The 17,101-nt window shown below is 37.6% G+C and overlaps 1 protein-coding gene across 2 annotated transcripts in view; it reads left to right on the top strand.

The window, feature by feature from the left end:
- Positions 1–16,196, top strand: part of PAX1 (paired box 1) — a 55,458-nt gene extending 39,262 nt beyond the window's left edge. The window contains exons 5-6 of one of the 2 annotated variants that reach the window (XM_068279611.1): positions 15,112–15,196; positions 15,679–15,738. In XM_068279611.1, coding sequence (XP_068135712.1) covers positions 15,112–15,185 — 74 coding nt within the window. In that variant the 3' untranslated portion in view covers positions 15,186–15,196; positions 15,679–15,738. Of the gene's footprint in view, positions 1–15,111; positions 15,197–15,678 lie in introns of both variants that reach the window. The other variant, XM_068279610.1, reaches the window with a different exon arrangement.
- The last annotated feature ends 905 nt before the right edge of the window (positions 16,197–17,101 follow it).

Genomic DNA, 17,101 nt, shown 5'->3' with positions numbered 1-17,101 from the left:
ATGGCTTTTTTTTAATTTACATCTTTGCAAAAGTATACAGTGAATCTAAAGTTTATTAAGTGCGTTTGGCTTTAATTAATTTTTATCCAAATTAATCCATGCCATGCACTGATGAGGATCAACCAATCCGAAACAGTATGTATGCATGTTGGATTATTGTGGCTCTGTACAAATTAACAAGCTGGCACATCATTGCATTCCAGCAGTTCTGGAGGTGTGTTAAGCTTCTAAGGGCAACAATGGTTAATTTGCATATATTCAGCAGTGATGCACTGGGAGACCTCTCGGAGCTCACTCCAACCTGAATTATCACAAATTCTTTCTGTTCTAAGAAAGCAAACTTTTATTTTCCATTAATTTTTATCAACATAGTTGGGGCTTGATTTAGTAACATTGTCTTGAGCTTGAAAATGATAGCTGTAGAAACAAATCCTGTATATTCGGCCTAAATTTTGTTTTCTAGGGTGCATTCATACTAAGCACTTTGCATTGTGCAATATTTCTGCATATTATTCTTTATTTTTATTATTTAGTATTTTATATAGCACCGACATATTCCGCAGCGCTGTACAGAGTATATATTGTCTTGTCCCTTACCTGTCCCTCTGAGGGGCTCACAATCTAATCCCTACCATAGTACTATGTCTGTGTATGTATTGTGTAGTGCCTGTATCGTAGTCTAGGGCCAATTTTAGGGGGGAGTCAATGAACTTATCTTATATTATCTATATATAATATATCTATATTTTGGGGGGATGTGGGAGGAAACCAGAGTACCCGGAGGAAACCCACGCATATGAACTTACTGTCTGCAATTGTATGGGTAGGTTCACATCTCTGTGCTGTTCTAACATGCTGTAGTTCCTGGATAATGTGTGTGACTATGAGCACATTGCATAGACATTGCCCAGGCTTTGAAATGATGTTTGTGTTATAAGGTGCACAGTGTTTCAAGGGCAAACCTTAATTCATGGATCTTTCAGCAATCTTTAATTTTCTATGATAGGATCCCAAGGGCCATCTAACAGTTGTCATAAAAAAGGTCCAATTTTCTTGGTCAGTTATGTTCTCCAGCATTCGCTTACATTTTCCAACTTAGAATAACTCTAGTAAATCATCCCCAAGGGTCCATCATGACCCAGGCAAAAGCTACAAACTGGTACCACCTATTAACAATTTGCATGATCACATTTGTTAAGCTGGGAACACACTTGTCAAAATCGCATGCATGCAAATCACATTTCATCTGAAAACCAAAGTTAGTCAATAAACTGGATCGCAGTTGAATGTGATTTTTGTGAAGAGAGCTTGCTTTTTCTTTGAAACAAAATATTGCAGGTTGTGTGCGTTTTTCCATTAAAACTCAAATGAAATGTATGATGCTGGTCAAAACGGTGTGCCTATTAATTTGGTTGCCACGATAGACCGCTATGTAAATAGCAGCTATAGCAGCACCCAGGGTGTAATTTGGGGGTCACTATAAGTTGTGTGTAATGAGTGGCTATAGAGGCGCATTCAGGTCCGGGAGCGACGGGGAAGCAAGGCCTGGGACACAGCTGCTTTGGGGAGTTTGGAGGGGGGGGGGGCGTTTTGGGGTGGAGTGCAGGAGCCAAATGCCCAAGCCCTGGTAGGGGAGGGACATAGCTGGAATTAGGGATGGTAGTATATTGGTAAGTGTAATGATTTTCTATTATCTACATTACCCTTCACCATTTTTATCGGGCGCCCATTTTAAAGTGTACTCATAATGAACATAAACGAGCGGTCTTTGTGAAAAATCGTTTGCTTAAAAATGCACATGGTTTTTGCATGGACTAGTGTGATCCCAGTGTAGAGGGGACTTAATGCACCAGGCTCTAGTGTAAGGCTGAAATAAATGGAGAAATTAATGTTACCTTTTAAACTCATGATGCACTTGGCGAGTATTCAGTGGTGAGGATTGTCTGGCAACAAATATTGAAATGGTCCCATACAGCTTCGCCAGCAATTTGATGCTCACTTACACAAATATGGTGCATACACACATTAGCAAGGGCAATTATGTCTGAATGCTGCCAATGAGGGGGAATACTAAGTCAAATAAAAGCTTATTTTGCAGATTATTTTTTAGAAGGATACTTTAGAATAAATACAGCGCATAAAATCATGATACTACTGTTTTTCTGGGATTGAAACTATGTGAATATAAACTTGTGGCCTTCTCATTGATTTCCAAGGAACAGACTGAACACAATGTTGATCATTTTCTGAATTATTTGTGTTTTTTTTTATATTGGCAAATGTATTAAATAGCAGAATTTTTCAACGGGATTGGCACTTCTCAAAATATAATTTTTTATTTGTAGTTTTTGAGTTATGGAGCTAGACTTGTTTGCCAATTTAAAGGGTGCCATAGTGTACACCACTGTGGAGAGCAGGGATGTTGGTTTAAAATTATGTGTTCACCACTTTTGCAGTTTATGGACACTTTTAGAAGAAAACTATACTAGATAGAAGCAGTGGTAGGGGAAAGTCACTTTGGCTCTGTTAAAATTTCCCAATTGCCAGAAGAACTAAAGGTCATAAGTGGAAGAGTAACAGTTCTCAATTCCTAATGCAAGTGAATGGGGCTTCTTCTCACCACTTTTAAGCGTATAGAGTAGTGCAGTTCTCTGCTTTTCCAGGTCAAGGCCACTTTTTCAATGCAACATAATAAAATTAGTTAAAAATAATGGTGAGTAAAATGGTAGAATTTCTTTGCCACTCTTTATTAATAGTCCCCCATACTATGTAGGGGAGCAATAGAGGAATGCTTAGCATCCCATTCAGCCTAAATTTCATTGACATTTGCTAGGAAAGATCTATATGATCATTCTCTATCTTCCACTGCTTGGCTGAAACTCTAAACTATTATTCATATTTACTGGTTCCTAGGTTCCCACACAGGTTTCCCAAAGAAGCAAACATCATTATTTACAGGTGATCATAGCTGTACTTGAGCTAAACTTGCTTACTTCTAGCAGCAGTATGAATGAAATTGGCTTGGCGTTGTGCAAACACACAATATGGACCTTATTAACAAGTCACTCAAATATCTTAGGGTTTTGATTTTTACAGTTACAGAAAATGAAAATACATAATAATTTAAACGTTCAATATATATTTTACGCTCATCTCCAAGGATAAGACAACATAGTAAATGAGTAAATAAAACTAAAACAGAGGGAACTTCACATAGCCTGAGAAAATAAAATGTTATAGCTGAGCAAATGTGATCTATAATAAAAATATTTATAAAGGTGAATAGAAGTTAAATCTTGGATTTCAGATTTTTTTTTATACAGGTATAGCTTATTTAGGACACATTTACAAGTAAAAAAAAATCCAAATAATGTAAAAAAAAAAAGCTTTCCCACATAAAATGTATATTTTAAAACCTTTCTCAATTTTTGGAAAATCAATTTAAAAACAAAACTGTCCCTACAAGAGGAAATTTTGTAGGCTGTAAATATCAGGTTGACAGATGCTAAGTTTGAGAAAAGAAAACAAGTTCATATACATAAACATACATGTGTCTCCAATCGTTCAAAAGCATGGATTCATTCTTGAAGGTACATTTAATTTGATTAAATCAGGCCGCAGGACATTCTAGTGTCAAGAAGGGATTTTATATTACATGATAAAACTAAACACTGACGGGTTCGGTGTTAACACATTATCTTACCTAGCAGTTGCAGTACTCACTGTTCCTTTCTTCACAACAGTTCCCAATGTTGACTGGGAAATTTTTCAACTTAACTTAGATTTTCTCTGGGTATCTCTCTACTTGGGGTACCTTCTGAGGTCTGAGGCCACTTAGAGTCAAAATGGATGTGACTGATTGATGGATATTTCTTGGCACTTAAAGGGGCAATATGGCGAAAAATTTTAAAATTTAAAATATGTGCAAACATAGACAAATAAGAAGTACGTTTTTTTCCAGAGTAAAATGAGCCATACATTACTTTTCTCCTATGTTGCTGTCACTTACAGTAAGTAGTAGAAATCTGCCAGAAGCAACAGGTTTTGGACCAGTCCATCTCTTCATAGGGTATTCTCAGCAAGGCTTTTATTCTTTATGAAGATATTCCCTAAAAAGTATTTAAACAATGATGCTAGACAGCTTCCCTGCTTGATGCACAGTTTTTTGGCAGCTGGGCAGAGCAACTGCCAATCACTAAGTGCTTTTGTAAAATAAATAAATCCCTGAGAATCCCCCATGAAGAGATGGACTAGTCCAAAACCTGTTGCTTCTGTCAGATTTCTACTACCTACTGTAAGTGACAGCAAGATGGGACAAAAGACATTTATGACTCATTTTACTCTGGAAAAAAAACATACTTTTTATTTGTATATGTTTGCACATATTTTAAATTTTACCAATTTTTTTCACCATAGTGCCCCTTTAAAATTAATCAAGGGCCAATCTACATTGTAATTTTAATTTCAGGCTGGTAATTTATTTAACCTCTTGCTGTCAGTCAACTCCTTGGTATTTTCCTGATATCAATATGCTGGAAATGAGAAAAATTAAAAAAAGACAGAATGGAAACCCTTCTGTACACTGACCTTTTATGACCCTACTACCGACACCATTATCAGTTAAAGGGGCACTATGGCAAAACAATTTAAATATGTGCAAACATATACAAATAAGAGGTACGTTTTTTTCAGTGTAAAATGAGCCATAAATTACTTTTCTCCTATGTTGCTGTCACTTACAGTAGGTAGTAGAAATCTGACAGAAGTGAAAGGTTTTGGACTAGTCCATCTTTTCATGGGGGATTCTCAGGGATTTATTTTCAAAAGCACTTAGTGAATGGCAGTTGCTCTGTCCAATTGCCAAAAAAACTGTGTAGCGAGCAGGGAAGCTGGACAGCATCATTGTTTAAATCCTTTTTAGGGAATATCTTTATAAAGAATAAAATCCTTGCTGAGAATCCCCTATGAAAAGATGGACTGGTCCAAAACCTGTCGCTTCTGTCAGATTTCTACTACCTACTGTAATTGACAGCAACATAGGAGAAAAGTAATTCATGGCTCGTTTTACTCTGGAAGAAACATACTTCTTATTTGTCTATGCACATGTTTTAAATTTTACAATTTTTTGCCATACTGTCCCCTTAATAAAATCATGTTTTTTATTAATAATTTAGTAAATAATAATTATAGACTTTGGGCCCATAAACTATTTAATGCTTGTGGTATTTCTACAGATATTATTTTGATTATTATTCAAAGTTTAAATCAATACCACAAATGTCAAATAGTTTACTTTACAAAAGATGTGCGGTGCTGTCAGTCTGTCAGTTCTGTCATTCAGCTTTGCCACACTCGTCAGCGTTGGCATCAATACCTCAGTGCCCTCAGTTTTCTCAGCTGTGCAGCAAACTCTGGGCAGAGCCCTCCTCTGACTTTCTAATAAAACAGTGTGGAGGAGCAGCAGATGACATAGGTAATCATTCTGCTGCTGGATAGTATAATGGTTAAGGGCTCTGGCTCTGACACAGGCAATCCTGGGTTCGAATATCGGTTCCTTCTGTTCAGTAAGCCAGCACCAATTCAGCAGGAGATCGTGAGCAAGACTCCCTAACGCTGCTACTGCCTATAGATCGTGTCCTAGTGGCTGCAGCTCTGGTGCTTTGAGTCCGACAGGAGAAAAGCGCAATATAAATGTTCTGTGTCTGCTGCCCTTTCTTGCTATTTAACTAATATGGTTAGGTCAATGCATAGTGCCTGACTGGTATAAAGGGTAGTCCCCTCTTTCCATTGTAAGTGCATAGTATGCATGGTATTTAGAGTGGAACTACTAGACATTTTGGTTTAGTTTCCATTACAGTGTGGAAGGCATAGAATATATATTTAATTTTTATTATTGTCCCGAGTCCCTGCTTTAATGAAGGGTAACTGGAAACCTCTCCAATGAAAGCTATGAAAAATCTAACAATCAAATAATTTTCCACTAAACTTAAATTAAAACAAAAATGTCTTGAATTCTACTTTAATTGACTTGCCATAAAAACAGACACCGGTGTTTATGCTGTTTCTATACAAATATATTTAAAGATTGCTTATTGAGTATTCAACCAGACTAATTGGTGTTTTTTTTTATTTTTCTGTTATGTACTATTGTCTTACACGACACAGGGGAGACAGATTATTTCTTGTGTGTTACAACAATTTTAATTGGTTTTATTGTGTTGAACTTTTTTGCTTTGTACTGACTTTTTGAATAAAATAACTGATTATTATTAATGATAGATGGTGCAGCAGATTTAGGCGGACTCTTTTCTTTTCAACTTTGTATTATTGTCTTGCAGCTTGCACACCATATATGGATTACGTTAACATTGGTGTGCAGAACTGCAGATATGTATTCATACTATTAGATTGTTCTGCTGCTCAAGTTCAAACGATATAAAAATTCATGATTACGTTTCATACCATTCCTCATTTTTCCCACTTACAGTTTTCTAAATATTCTGCTATATTTACTTAGATCTGTCTAAATTTACATTTCATTACCCTTTTCCTTGTCTGCCGCTTCTCTATTCTCTCTTCTCCTGTTATTCTATTTGTACTTATTTTGTACACTTTGCATACAGAGCAAATAATTATCTACTGTACCCAAAATGAAGAGCAAGGATTTTTTTTTATTTCGGCTCACATTTTAATACCATCAAAAAATCTGGTGTCTGAAACATCATTATCCATATAGCTCCAAACAATTCAAAGACAAGCAAATACAGATTTCTGAACACATTATTATTCTATATTTACTAAGCACTGATACTTTTTCTGCAGCTCTTAACAATGGTCATAAGACAGAACTCCTGCAGGGCTCATTTGCCATTTCACCTTTTCTTCTTAGTTTTCTCCAAGTTGATATTTCCACACCTTGTCAATAAAATGCCCTTTAAACCCCCAGCAAGCAAGAAAATACACAAAATCCTTTTGATTGTACTTTTTCTACTACTTTTGGTACTTTTTTAATCCCAAAATGCTTAAAAAAATAGAAGATGAAACATTTTCACCAAGGAGAAAACTTAGGAGAAAAAGATAATTGCAAATGGACCAAGGTGAATTGCATATGGGCCTAGAACTCATATCATTAACTGTTCCTCAGAAGGGTTAACTATATTGTGGCTGATTTGTTACCACTACGTATCGCTGACTTACATCTCCATGTAATTTGTAATTTTATGTTGGCTTTGAATAGCTCTCTTATTTTGAAGTCTAACCCTACAGATTTGCCATCATTTTTGTGACATATAGGACCATATGCAATTAAATTTTTATCCTCAGTTTTCTTCTTGGTGATATTTGCAAACTTGTCAATAAAATGCCTTTAACACCACCAGCAAGGAAGAAAATACTCAAAATAATTGTGATGGTACCTTTTCAGCAACTTTTGGGTTCTTTTTAATTGTAAAATGCTGAAAAGTTATTTTACAGAGTAGATGCAAATTATATCACCTAGGAGAAAACCCAGGAGAAATAGTTAATTGCATAAGAGCCATGGGGCCATATGCAATTAACTGTTTCTCTTGAGTTTTCTCCTAGGAGAAAATTTTTCATCTTCGATTTTGAATACCTTTTCATCACTTTGCAATGGAAAAAGTACCAAAAAATAAGTGAAAAAGTACTATTAAAAATTATTAATTTTTTTTTGCTTGCTGGTGGTGTAAAAGGCATTTTATTGACAAGTTTGAAAATATCATCTAGGTAAAAACTCAAGAGCAATAGTGAATTGCATATGGGCCATAATTTGGTGGGTGGCAGATATACATAAAAATAAATTGAATTTTATGTTATGTTTTTCATTTAAAAAAATATATAGGAAGAAACAGCTTTCTGCAATTCTTTCATGATGAAGGTTTAAAGGAATAAATGCAACATTACAGGATTATCAATTTGTTTCAGTGACTATAATAATACCTCAAATATATTATTTTCTTGTAGTTAAATATAAAACAAACAAATAGTAATACAGTTAAAACTGCACACTCTATAAATGCATACATGTATATACTACACAGACACTGGGTTTTATGAAGTATGCCACAAAATGTGTAGTAAAATATAACTTTGAATATCTCATTAAAACACATTCTGTATTATTCCCCAAATACACAAATGCCTGTCATTCATTTTGCGTCCCATAAGCCACTTCCTCAGAGGTCAACTTTTCATAAATTGACTGTTGAATCTCAATAAACACTTCAGACCAGTGAAAAAGCATATGGGTTATGCAGTGGCAACACGGTATAGTATGGCTCCATGATAAGAGTGCCAGTATGGAGTTATACAGCCCATAATTGCAGATCTTCTTTCTTTTACAAATATTAGTGAACTTATACTTAAAGGACCACTATCACGAAAAATTGTAACATAATACATGTAAATACATACTAGTAAGAAGAATGTTTCCTCCAGAGTAAAATTAGCCATAAATTACTTTTCTCCTATGTTTTTTGTCACTTACAGTAGGTAGTAGAAATCAGAAAGAACTGACAGGTCTTTTGACTAGTCCATCTCTTCATGGGGAATTCTCAGTATTTCATTTATTCTTTATAAGAGCACTATCTGGAAAGGATCTATGCAAAGATGCAGGCCTCCCCCACCTGGTTGCACACTATTCTGGCAGTTAGACTGAGCAACTGCCATTCACTAAGTGATTTTGAAAACAAAGAAAAACCCTGAGAACCCCCCCCCCCCCCCATGAAAAGATGAGCTAGTCCAAAACCTGTAAGTTTTGTTGGATTTTGACCATATACTTTGAGTGACTGTGACATAGGAGAAAAGTAATTTAACTATCCAACGACGCGGCGGGTAAAATTTACTGTTTACCTCCCACACACCCAAAATTTTTTAAATACAATTTTTGATTAGAATAAAATTACAATAATAATAAAAAAAACATAAATAGTTCCCTAAGGGTCTGAACTTTTATAATATGCATGCCAAGAGAGTATATTACTAATTTTTTTTTTAATTATAACCTTGTAAATAGTGATGGATGCAAAACTGAAAAAGTGCACCTTTATTTCCAAATAAAATATTGGTGCCAATCAATGTGATAGGGACATAATTTAAATAGTGTAATAACCGGGACAAATGGGCAAATAAAATACATGGGTTTTAATTATGGTAGCAGGTAAAATTTTAAAACTACAACGGCTAAAATCTGACAAATCATGAATTTTTTCAATTTTTCTCTTAATATTCCCTTTAAAATGCATTTAGAATAAAATATTTCTTAGCAAAATGTAACTCTCAAAGAAAGCCTGATTGGTGGTGGAAAAAACAAGATATAGATTATTTCATTGTGATAATTAGTGAAAAAGTTATTGGTGAATGAATGGGAGGTGAAAATTGCTCAGATGCATAAGGCGAAAAAACACTAAAGGCTGAAGTGGTTAATGGAAGTTTGTAGATGTCAGAACTTTAGGAGAGAAATGAAAATAAGTTTAGAGAGTCATTGTAGAAGCAATAAGAGTAATTTCAAAGCCCATTATTGAAGCATAAATTAGCACACACACTGCTGCTAGTCTGACATCTGTGTATTTTTGTATAAAGCTTTAATGTGAACCGAAATGACTTATTGCCAGACTTCATGATACGTGGGGAATGTGAGTGTGTATTCTAAATTTTACTTTTGCATTTATTTTAGTGTCAGTTTTTACTTTATTATTTTTATTTAAATGCTGGATTAGACTAAGGATGCCCCCCTCCCCCTTCCTTCTATCACACACACTTGTACTGTAACACATTTTATAGCAATATATTGCTAAATGCTATCAGATATCAATCATCATTATTAATGTGATATTTTATTACAAAAGAAGAATGAATGGGAAAAAAGTTATATACAAAGTCCTTATAATATTACAGTGATGACATTTCTTATTTAAAAGTTGATATGACTACTAGGCACTCTGACATTGACCATTGTTCTGTAAAGGAAGTAACCTGTTTCAGTGTTCCATACAGGAAGTGACCTGTTTCAGAACCTACTGAAGCTATGGTCACCACCAGATTAGGGGCCATATTCTATTGATGAACTCGAGTTCTTAACTTAGGCGATGGTAGCATCCCCTAATCTTATAAAACTTTAGACCCCCCCAGGTGGAAAAGAACTCGCTTGGGCGATATAATCGGCCAGCGAGTTCTTAACACGTTATCCAAATACCCTTATCATGCCTCCTCGAAGCGATACTTCCCGGCAGACATGAGCGTTAGCTTAGACCTGCAAAAAGCAGGTCTAAACTGGCTAACGCACGTCGCCGCCGCAGCATCTGGGGGTCTCCTTTAATAAGGAGACCCCCAGAGCTCCCCGTCGGATCGCCGCACACTGTAGAAGCCCCCCATGTAGCTGTACCGGCACCCCTGCATACATACCGCCACAGATCACCCGACGCCTCTCGCCGCAAAATCCGTCGTGTAATTACAGTGTATCTGACACTGTAATTACTGTGAGCACAGAAGGAGCCCGGGCAAAGCATCTTTGAATCTGCAGCCTGGGCTCCCCATTGGTCCGCTGTGTGAGCCATTTTATTGGTTCAGACAGCGGACCAATGGGGAGCCCAGGCTGCAGATTCAAAGATGCTTTGCCCGGGCTCCTTCTATGCGCACAGTAATTACAGTGTCAGATACACTGTAATTACACGACGGATTTTGCGGCGAGAGGCGTCGGGTGATCTGCGGCGGTATGTATGCAGGGGTGCCGGTACAGCTACATGGGGGGCTTCTACAGTGTGCGGTGACCCGACGGGGAGCTCTGGGGGTCTCCTTATTAAAGAAGACCCCCAGATGTTGCGGCGGAAGGTGTCGGCGATGTTCGGCGGCCGAGTGCGCATGTGTGGGGAGTGAGGCCGTGGTGCTGATGGACAGCACCACAGCGTAAATCTCACTCCCCATCACTCGGTAAAAGGGAGCATCGCTCAGGCTTTCGCCTAAGTAATGCTCCCTAACGATCGGCCATCGCGCGAAGGATATGGGCAATAGGATTTGCCGGTAATCCTCGCGCGATGGCAAGGTGATAAGTAGCTCGCATCTGCAAGCTACTTATCACCTTGAATAGGATATGGCCCTAGGACTTTTTACTATCAGTTTTGGACACCTTTCATTTTAGCTGCAAAAAGTTACATTTCATCTACACTAAGTCCTTTCCTTTTTAAATATTCACTAACATAAGAGATGTTTATATATACTATAAATTATATACTAAGATAAAATCAACCAAGCAAGGTCCTTTATCTCCTATGGTTTACTTCTGACTAACTCCTGCATCCTTTATTTTTCCCTCATGCCACCCCTAGTAAATGGACTCACAGGGTAATAAAAGCACACGGCTGGTATTGTATATCAATTTTGTCACTCAGTAATTAGTGGATAGTACCTGCAGTTAAAGTGAGATCTACTATAATGGTGCTTTCACAAGGATGACACAATGGTGCATTAAATATGCTGTTCAGTCACTGAACTGTGGGAGCGAGTACCTCATGGCTGCTTTCACCTGTGCCTATGAGCCTCTGAGTTGTAAACCAGGCCATGGCCTGCTGCAAGTATCCAGCAGATAAACAGGAGCAGCCGATCTCCATCCTCTACTGCTTAGAAATATTACAATTAAATCAACCCTAACTTTAGCTCCTACCTTATGGTAAGCTGAGGGGGAGGGGGTGGGAGAATGTGACAGATGGGCCCCTTGACAACCACTAGGCCCCAGGCACCTGTCTATGTTGCCTTGTGGATGATCCTGTTCTGGTAACTATTGTGTCTCAGTCACAGCTGTTGGCATAACCTTTGCAGTGATGTGTAGGCTCCTGCAGGTGCAGGGCTTGCTTTGCAAAAGCAGAGTAAATCCACACCAAACATTGAAATAGAAAAATCAGCTTGATCAGTTTGACTTTCTCAAGATAAACACTTTATTATTTTCTAAAATTATCTGGTAAATAATTTTGCCCAAACATTTTACATAAGTGCAAATCATAAAGCTGAAAAATAAAAAAGACAGCTTCAGTTCCCTTTCGCAAGCAGCAAAATATGGCTCAAAATGTGTATTTCAGCAGATGTTTCATTTGACTTCAAGGTCCCAAGTTGTCCCAAGTTGTTCACATTTGAAAAAAAATCAGCCAAATGGATCTAGTGATTGGATCCGGTCTCCGCTTCAACGGATCCGGATGGCTCTGTACACAGTGGCAAACGGGTTGTGAAAACTGATCTGATCACCGATGGATCGGATCGTTTTTTTTTTGCTCTGTTTGCCAGCAAATACCGCCAGCCTTTAGGTATGTATTTAAGGCCAGGATACCCTCACTCACCCAACCGTCCGGCTTCTGCACACTCCCTCACCCTCCCGTTGCTCAGGTTCCCCACATCCCCCCATCCCTCATGAATGGTCCGTTTCTTCACTAGTGGGAAGAAACGTTCCGTTTTCCATTTTTTGTCCGGTTCCATTCCGCTGGGCAGAACGGTTCGGAAAATTAGGGCCTCCGTAGGGTATCTGTACCAACGCACGCATGTAAACAGTCCAATACGTTAACATTGGATCCTTTCACATCCGTTCCGTTTGTACAGTATACGTTCCGCAAAAAAACGCAGATGTGAACCAGGCCTTAATCATTTATAGAAATGTATTTTATATAATTTTGTGTGCAGGCAAAGCTATATATTCCAAATGAGAGGCAGTTATTTAAGGCTGTTTTGGGGTTCATCAGTGAAAACAATGGACTGACTATAGCAGGAATGGTGATTAAAGTGGATCTGAACTCTTGCACAGGACAGAAGGAAAACATAGAGAAATGTATCCTTTGTGTAATTAGAGAGTTTAGCTTGTCTAATTCCCCCTCATCTGTGACTAATCACAACTGTAATTTGATCCCTCAGACTCGGGAGAGCAGCTCATTTGTAAACACAGGATATTAACCTTATGTCTGTTTCCATGAAAGCAGGAAGTAGACTCACTGCAAAATTATTGCAGGATTTGTATCACCTGTAACAAAGAAATGTTTTTCTTTAAAGGTTATTTGCTGTTGCCTATCTTTTAGAGCAGAGAGGAAGTTCTGAGTTCAGGTCCACTTTAAAGTTAAAACCAATTGCGTTATGGAGCACCAGAACCAACAGGATTACCAGAATTTTTTAAAGGACATAAGGGCTGGTTCACACGGATGGCAGGTGGTGTTGGGGCAGCCGGGAAACAGCGTCCTGTGACATCTCGTTCGAGGGCAGTGGTCAGCTTCCCGTCGCGGCGGCGTTTCTCATCCCTGCAAGGGGACATGAAGCCGCGGCAGCTAGCCGGCCCTGGATGCCGCATGCGGCTTTTAGGGCTGGCCGAAACGACGCATTAAATCGGTATCGGAACGCTGCATTTCCGGAATCACTGGTAACCGCGCGATGCTAAACACTCCCATTCACTTGAATGGGAGTGTTTAGCCGACGAGTCCCAAACACTTCGTGGTAAATGCCGCCAAGCGTTTGTGTGAACCAGCCCTTAAAGAGTCCCAAAACACCCTGCATAATCAGCCTTTTCAAAACAGAATTTTCTGCAACAGTTCTAGCTAGAGTTGAGTGTGGTTTAACCTATGTACTGGTTGGGCATCCATGCAAAAAGGGCGCCTGGAAATTTGGGCACTAAAAATAGCCACTAGTAGAATATGAGTACATTTACTGATATTCTACTATTTTGCAGTGCAAATTATGATAGTAAAATACTGGTAAATGATGCCAATATTTTACTACAGCTATACCTAACCCTATTCACACACAGAACCCTGCCTCTACTGCTTAACCTTAACCACTCCCCCTCTAAAGCCTAAACTTAACCATCCATCCTCCGAAACATAACTTTAACCACTCCCCTCCGAAGCTTAACTCTAACCGATCATCACCCCCCACCCCGCTGATGCCCAATTATGGAAAACCCCACTCCTAAACTTAACCCCCCACACCTAATCGTAACTTACCTAACCATAACTGTCCCCCTGCCACAAATTCACTGCAAAAATATTAGGCACTACAGAAGAATAGTCGCAAGTGCTCGCTCCTTGTAGCCGCAGTTTGCATTGCGGGTTGCCCTGTCACCTGCTATTTTATCAAGAACCTCTATTTGGGCACCCCCAATACCAGAATTACTATGTGTGCCTATGGCGGTGCCCAAACTTCTGCAGTCCTCTGGTGTCCAAATTTCCTGCTACCTTGGTTGGTGTCTATGTCTGTCCCCAGACTGCAATAGTATTGATTATGAAACTGTCCAATAGCGTTAAAACTGTAATATATTGTTCCAAAAATTCTGAATGGATTTTATTCCTAAAATTATTTTTGTAACTATTATTTAACTCTCTGATTGAACTGGACAGGGATGTAGCAAAAGGCCAATAAGCAGCAGGAACACTTTTGGCAATCAAACTTTAATCCACTGCCTGGTGAGGCATTGTACGGAACTGGTAAAGCAATGCATTAGATCCTCCATGAGTTCCTCCAAATTTACAGCTTGAAGAAGAAGACAGCCACCCCATCACATAGTGACGACGAATACCAATTGGAAACAACTGTCAAAATATTTAAAGATGTATAATATTTACATTATGAGTCATTATGACAGGACACAAAATCCTTTGCGCTTCCCACATTTTCAGCAGCTGATAATAACTGTTGTAATTGGCTGGACACTTGACTGGATCACGGAGGGTCAGTCACTGAGATAAATAGTCTGTGAATTGTTTTTCCAGTTTACAAGTAAAAATGTATTTGTTTATATGCAGAGAAACTTTAGTGAGAATAACGTATCATAAAATTGCTTATTTTTTTTTAACTATACATTTACACATTATTTGTTGCAAATTGTAAAAAATTTTTTCTCATCCTGATTTACATTTGTAAGTAATCCCCAGGCCAACAATTATTTATACATCTTTTCCACGACACATATAATGGTTTCTGTTTCTTTGACAGTTTCCCCATGCTCTTCCCTGTGCCTTGCACCCCCCCCCAACTTCTCTTCTTATTGCCATATTTACTTATATAACTATAATTTGTAGTTAAGGTATGATTGGTGCTCTCAGTATCTCCACTGCCTTTCCTGTCTTTGTACAGGAAGCAGAAGAGACATTCATCAAGGGAAGGACTTACATTTAGCTACTCAGAGGCTCAATTTGAAGGTTAATTAACCAGCTGTCAGGTAATTTATTGTATATCTCTATAAATTGTGAACATACTGTGCACTGTATTCTATTATTGTATTGCCATATTAATAGAACTGCTGACTTACTAATTTGGAACCATACCACCCATATAGACCTTTATCCAATTCACTTTTTCTCTTGCGTTTTCTCTCAGGAGATAATTTGTATCTTATCTAAAATAACTTTTCAGCACCTGGTAATTAGAAAAGTACTAAAAAGTAGGTAAAAAATTAATATCAGTCTTATTTTGAGTATTTTGTTGCAACCTGGGAAATTAAAGCTATTTTATTGGTAAGGTATGAAATATCTCCTTGGAGAAAACTCAGGAGAAAAGTGAATAGACTATGGGCCATAGCATCTATAAAAAGAAAAAAAAAATAGGTGGCATTATCAGAATATATCATTGATTTATTTTTGGTTGTTTACTGACCACAAGGAATGTCATCAAGTTGCCTAACAAATTTGTATTTTATTGCAGTGGTGAACCGAAAGCCAAGTCCTATTATTAAACATCAGGATGCCTTGGGCAGTGTACATGGACTCACAATTCCAGCTTCATCATCCTAACAAACTCTTGATGAGTACTAAGAGACATTATTTACCATCATTATGGAAGCAGTGAAATTGATCCAGTTCTACACTTTCGAGCTACATTTGGTTCTTGTGGTGGCAAAAGGGGGACAAGTCTACACAGCTATCACCTTAAAACCTCACATAGGACTCACTAAAGCATGATGAGGTGAGGAACAATTTGGACGCTGGCTGATTTGTTTATCCCGGACAAAATAAGGATATTGCTTCTTCTCTTTTACCCCAGTTAGTTTCTGTCTATTATCTCAAAACTCTGCATTTTCAATATATTCCCCTTTGTTATCACCATCTCTTCTGTACTACAGTTTACAGTCTGCACTAGCAAGAGGATCATTTTTGACTGGTTTCCGGATGCTAATTTAATTCTTGGGGAGAATATTTCAATTTTTTTTTAATGGGTGGAGTATGTTGTATGATGTGAAAAAAAGCATTGTGCGTGTATTGTATATCATAGATTGTAAATGTACAAAATAAATAACATTCTTTTATTTTATATTTTTATAAACATAAATATCTTAAATAAATTGAATAAGACGTGGATGTCTGTATGTTGCTTATTGCTTGAATATTGTTTGAATATTGAATGCTGTTTTGCTTTATCAGTGGTTAAGATGGTATTAAAGTGGAATGAAACCCAGCATTTCTTCTTTGCTCTAATAGATTATTTACAGCATATTATATACTACCACCATTTTTTTTTAAACTAGAACAGCATTCAAAGGGTTAAACACAGGACTTAGAATCTCCCTGCAGAGAAAGCTGGACCCATCCGAACTAGAATGTTATCTTGTGTTTACTTAATTGTATCAAGTGAGGAATGTATTCACTTCTATGACACTGCAGACTCTCCTGAACACAGTCAGACAATCATAAAGCATTTCTGCTTACATTAGAAGATGAATAAAGCAGTTATAAATAAAATGCAAAGTCAGCTCTCTCAGAGCAAAAAAAAAGTGTACTTTGGAAACTTTTAATTTCTAAGTGAATAATAATACTTATGCACATTGCACAAAAGCAAATATGATAACCATATGGCATATATAAAGTTGGAAAACATGTTTTTATTGAATATTATGTCAGGGTTTTATACTGATTTAAAGACTTAAAGAGACTCTGTAACAACATTTTCAGCCTTATTTCTTCTATCCTATAAGTTCCTATACCTGTTCTAATGTGATCTATGTTACTGCAGCTTTTTCTAGTTGCACAGCAGCTGTGTTATCTCTGTTATATGATCTAATCTTCTCTCTTCTGTCGGCTCTGTCGGCTGAGGCTGGAATGTGTGGAATGTGCTGTGCTGCTTGTCATTG

Source organism: Hyperolius riggenbachi, chromosome 4 (assembly GCF_040937935.1).
Source record: "Hyperolius riggenbachi isolate aHypRig1 chromosome 4, aHypRig1.pri, whole genome shotgun sequence".
NCBI classification, from domain to species: Eukaryota; Metazoa; Chordata; class Amphibia; order Anura; family Hyperoliidae; genus Hyperolius; species Hyperolius riggenbachi.
This window is presented reverse-complemented; position numbering and strand designations above follow the sequence as displayed.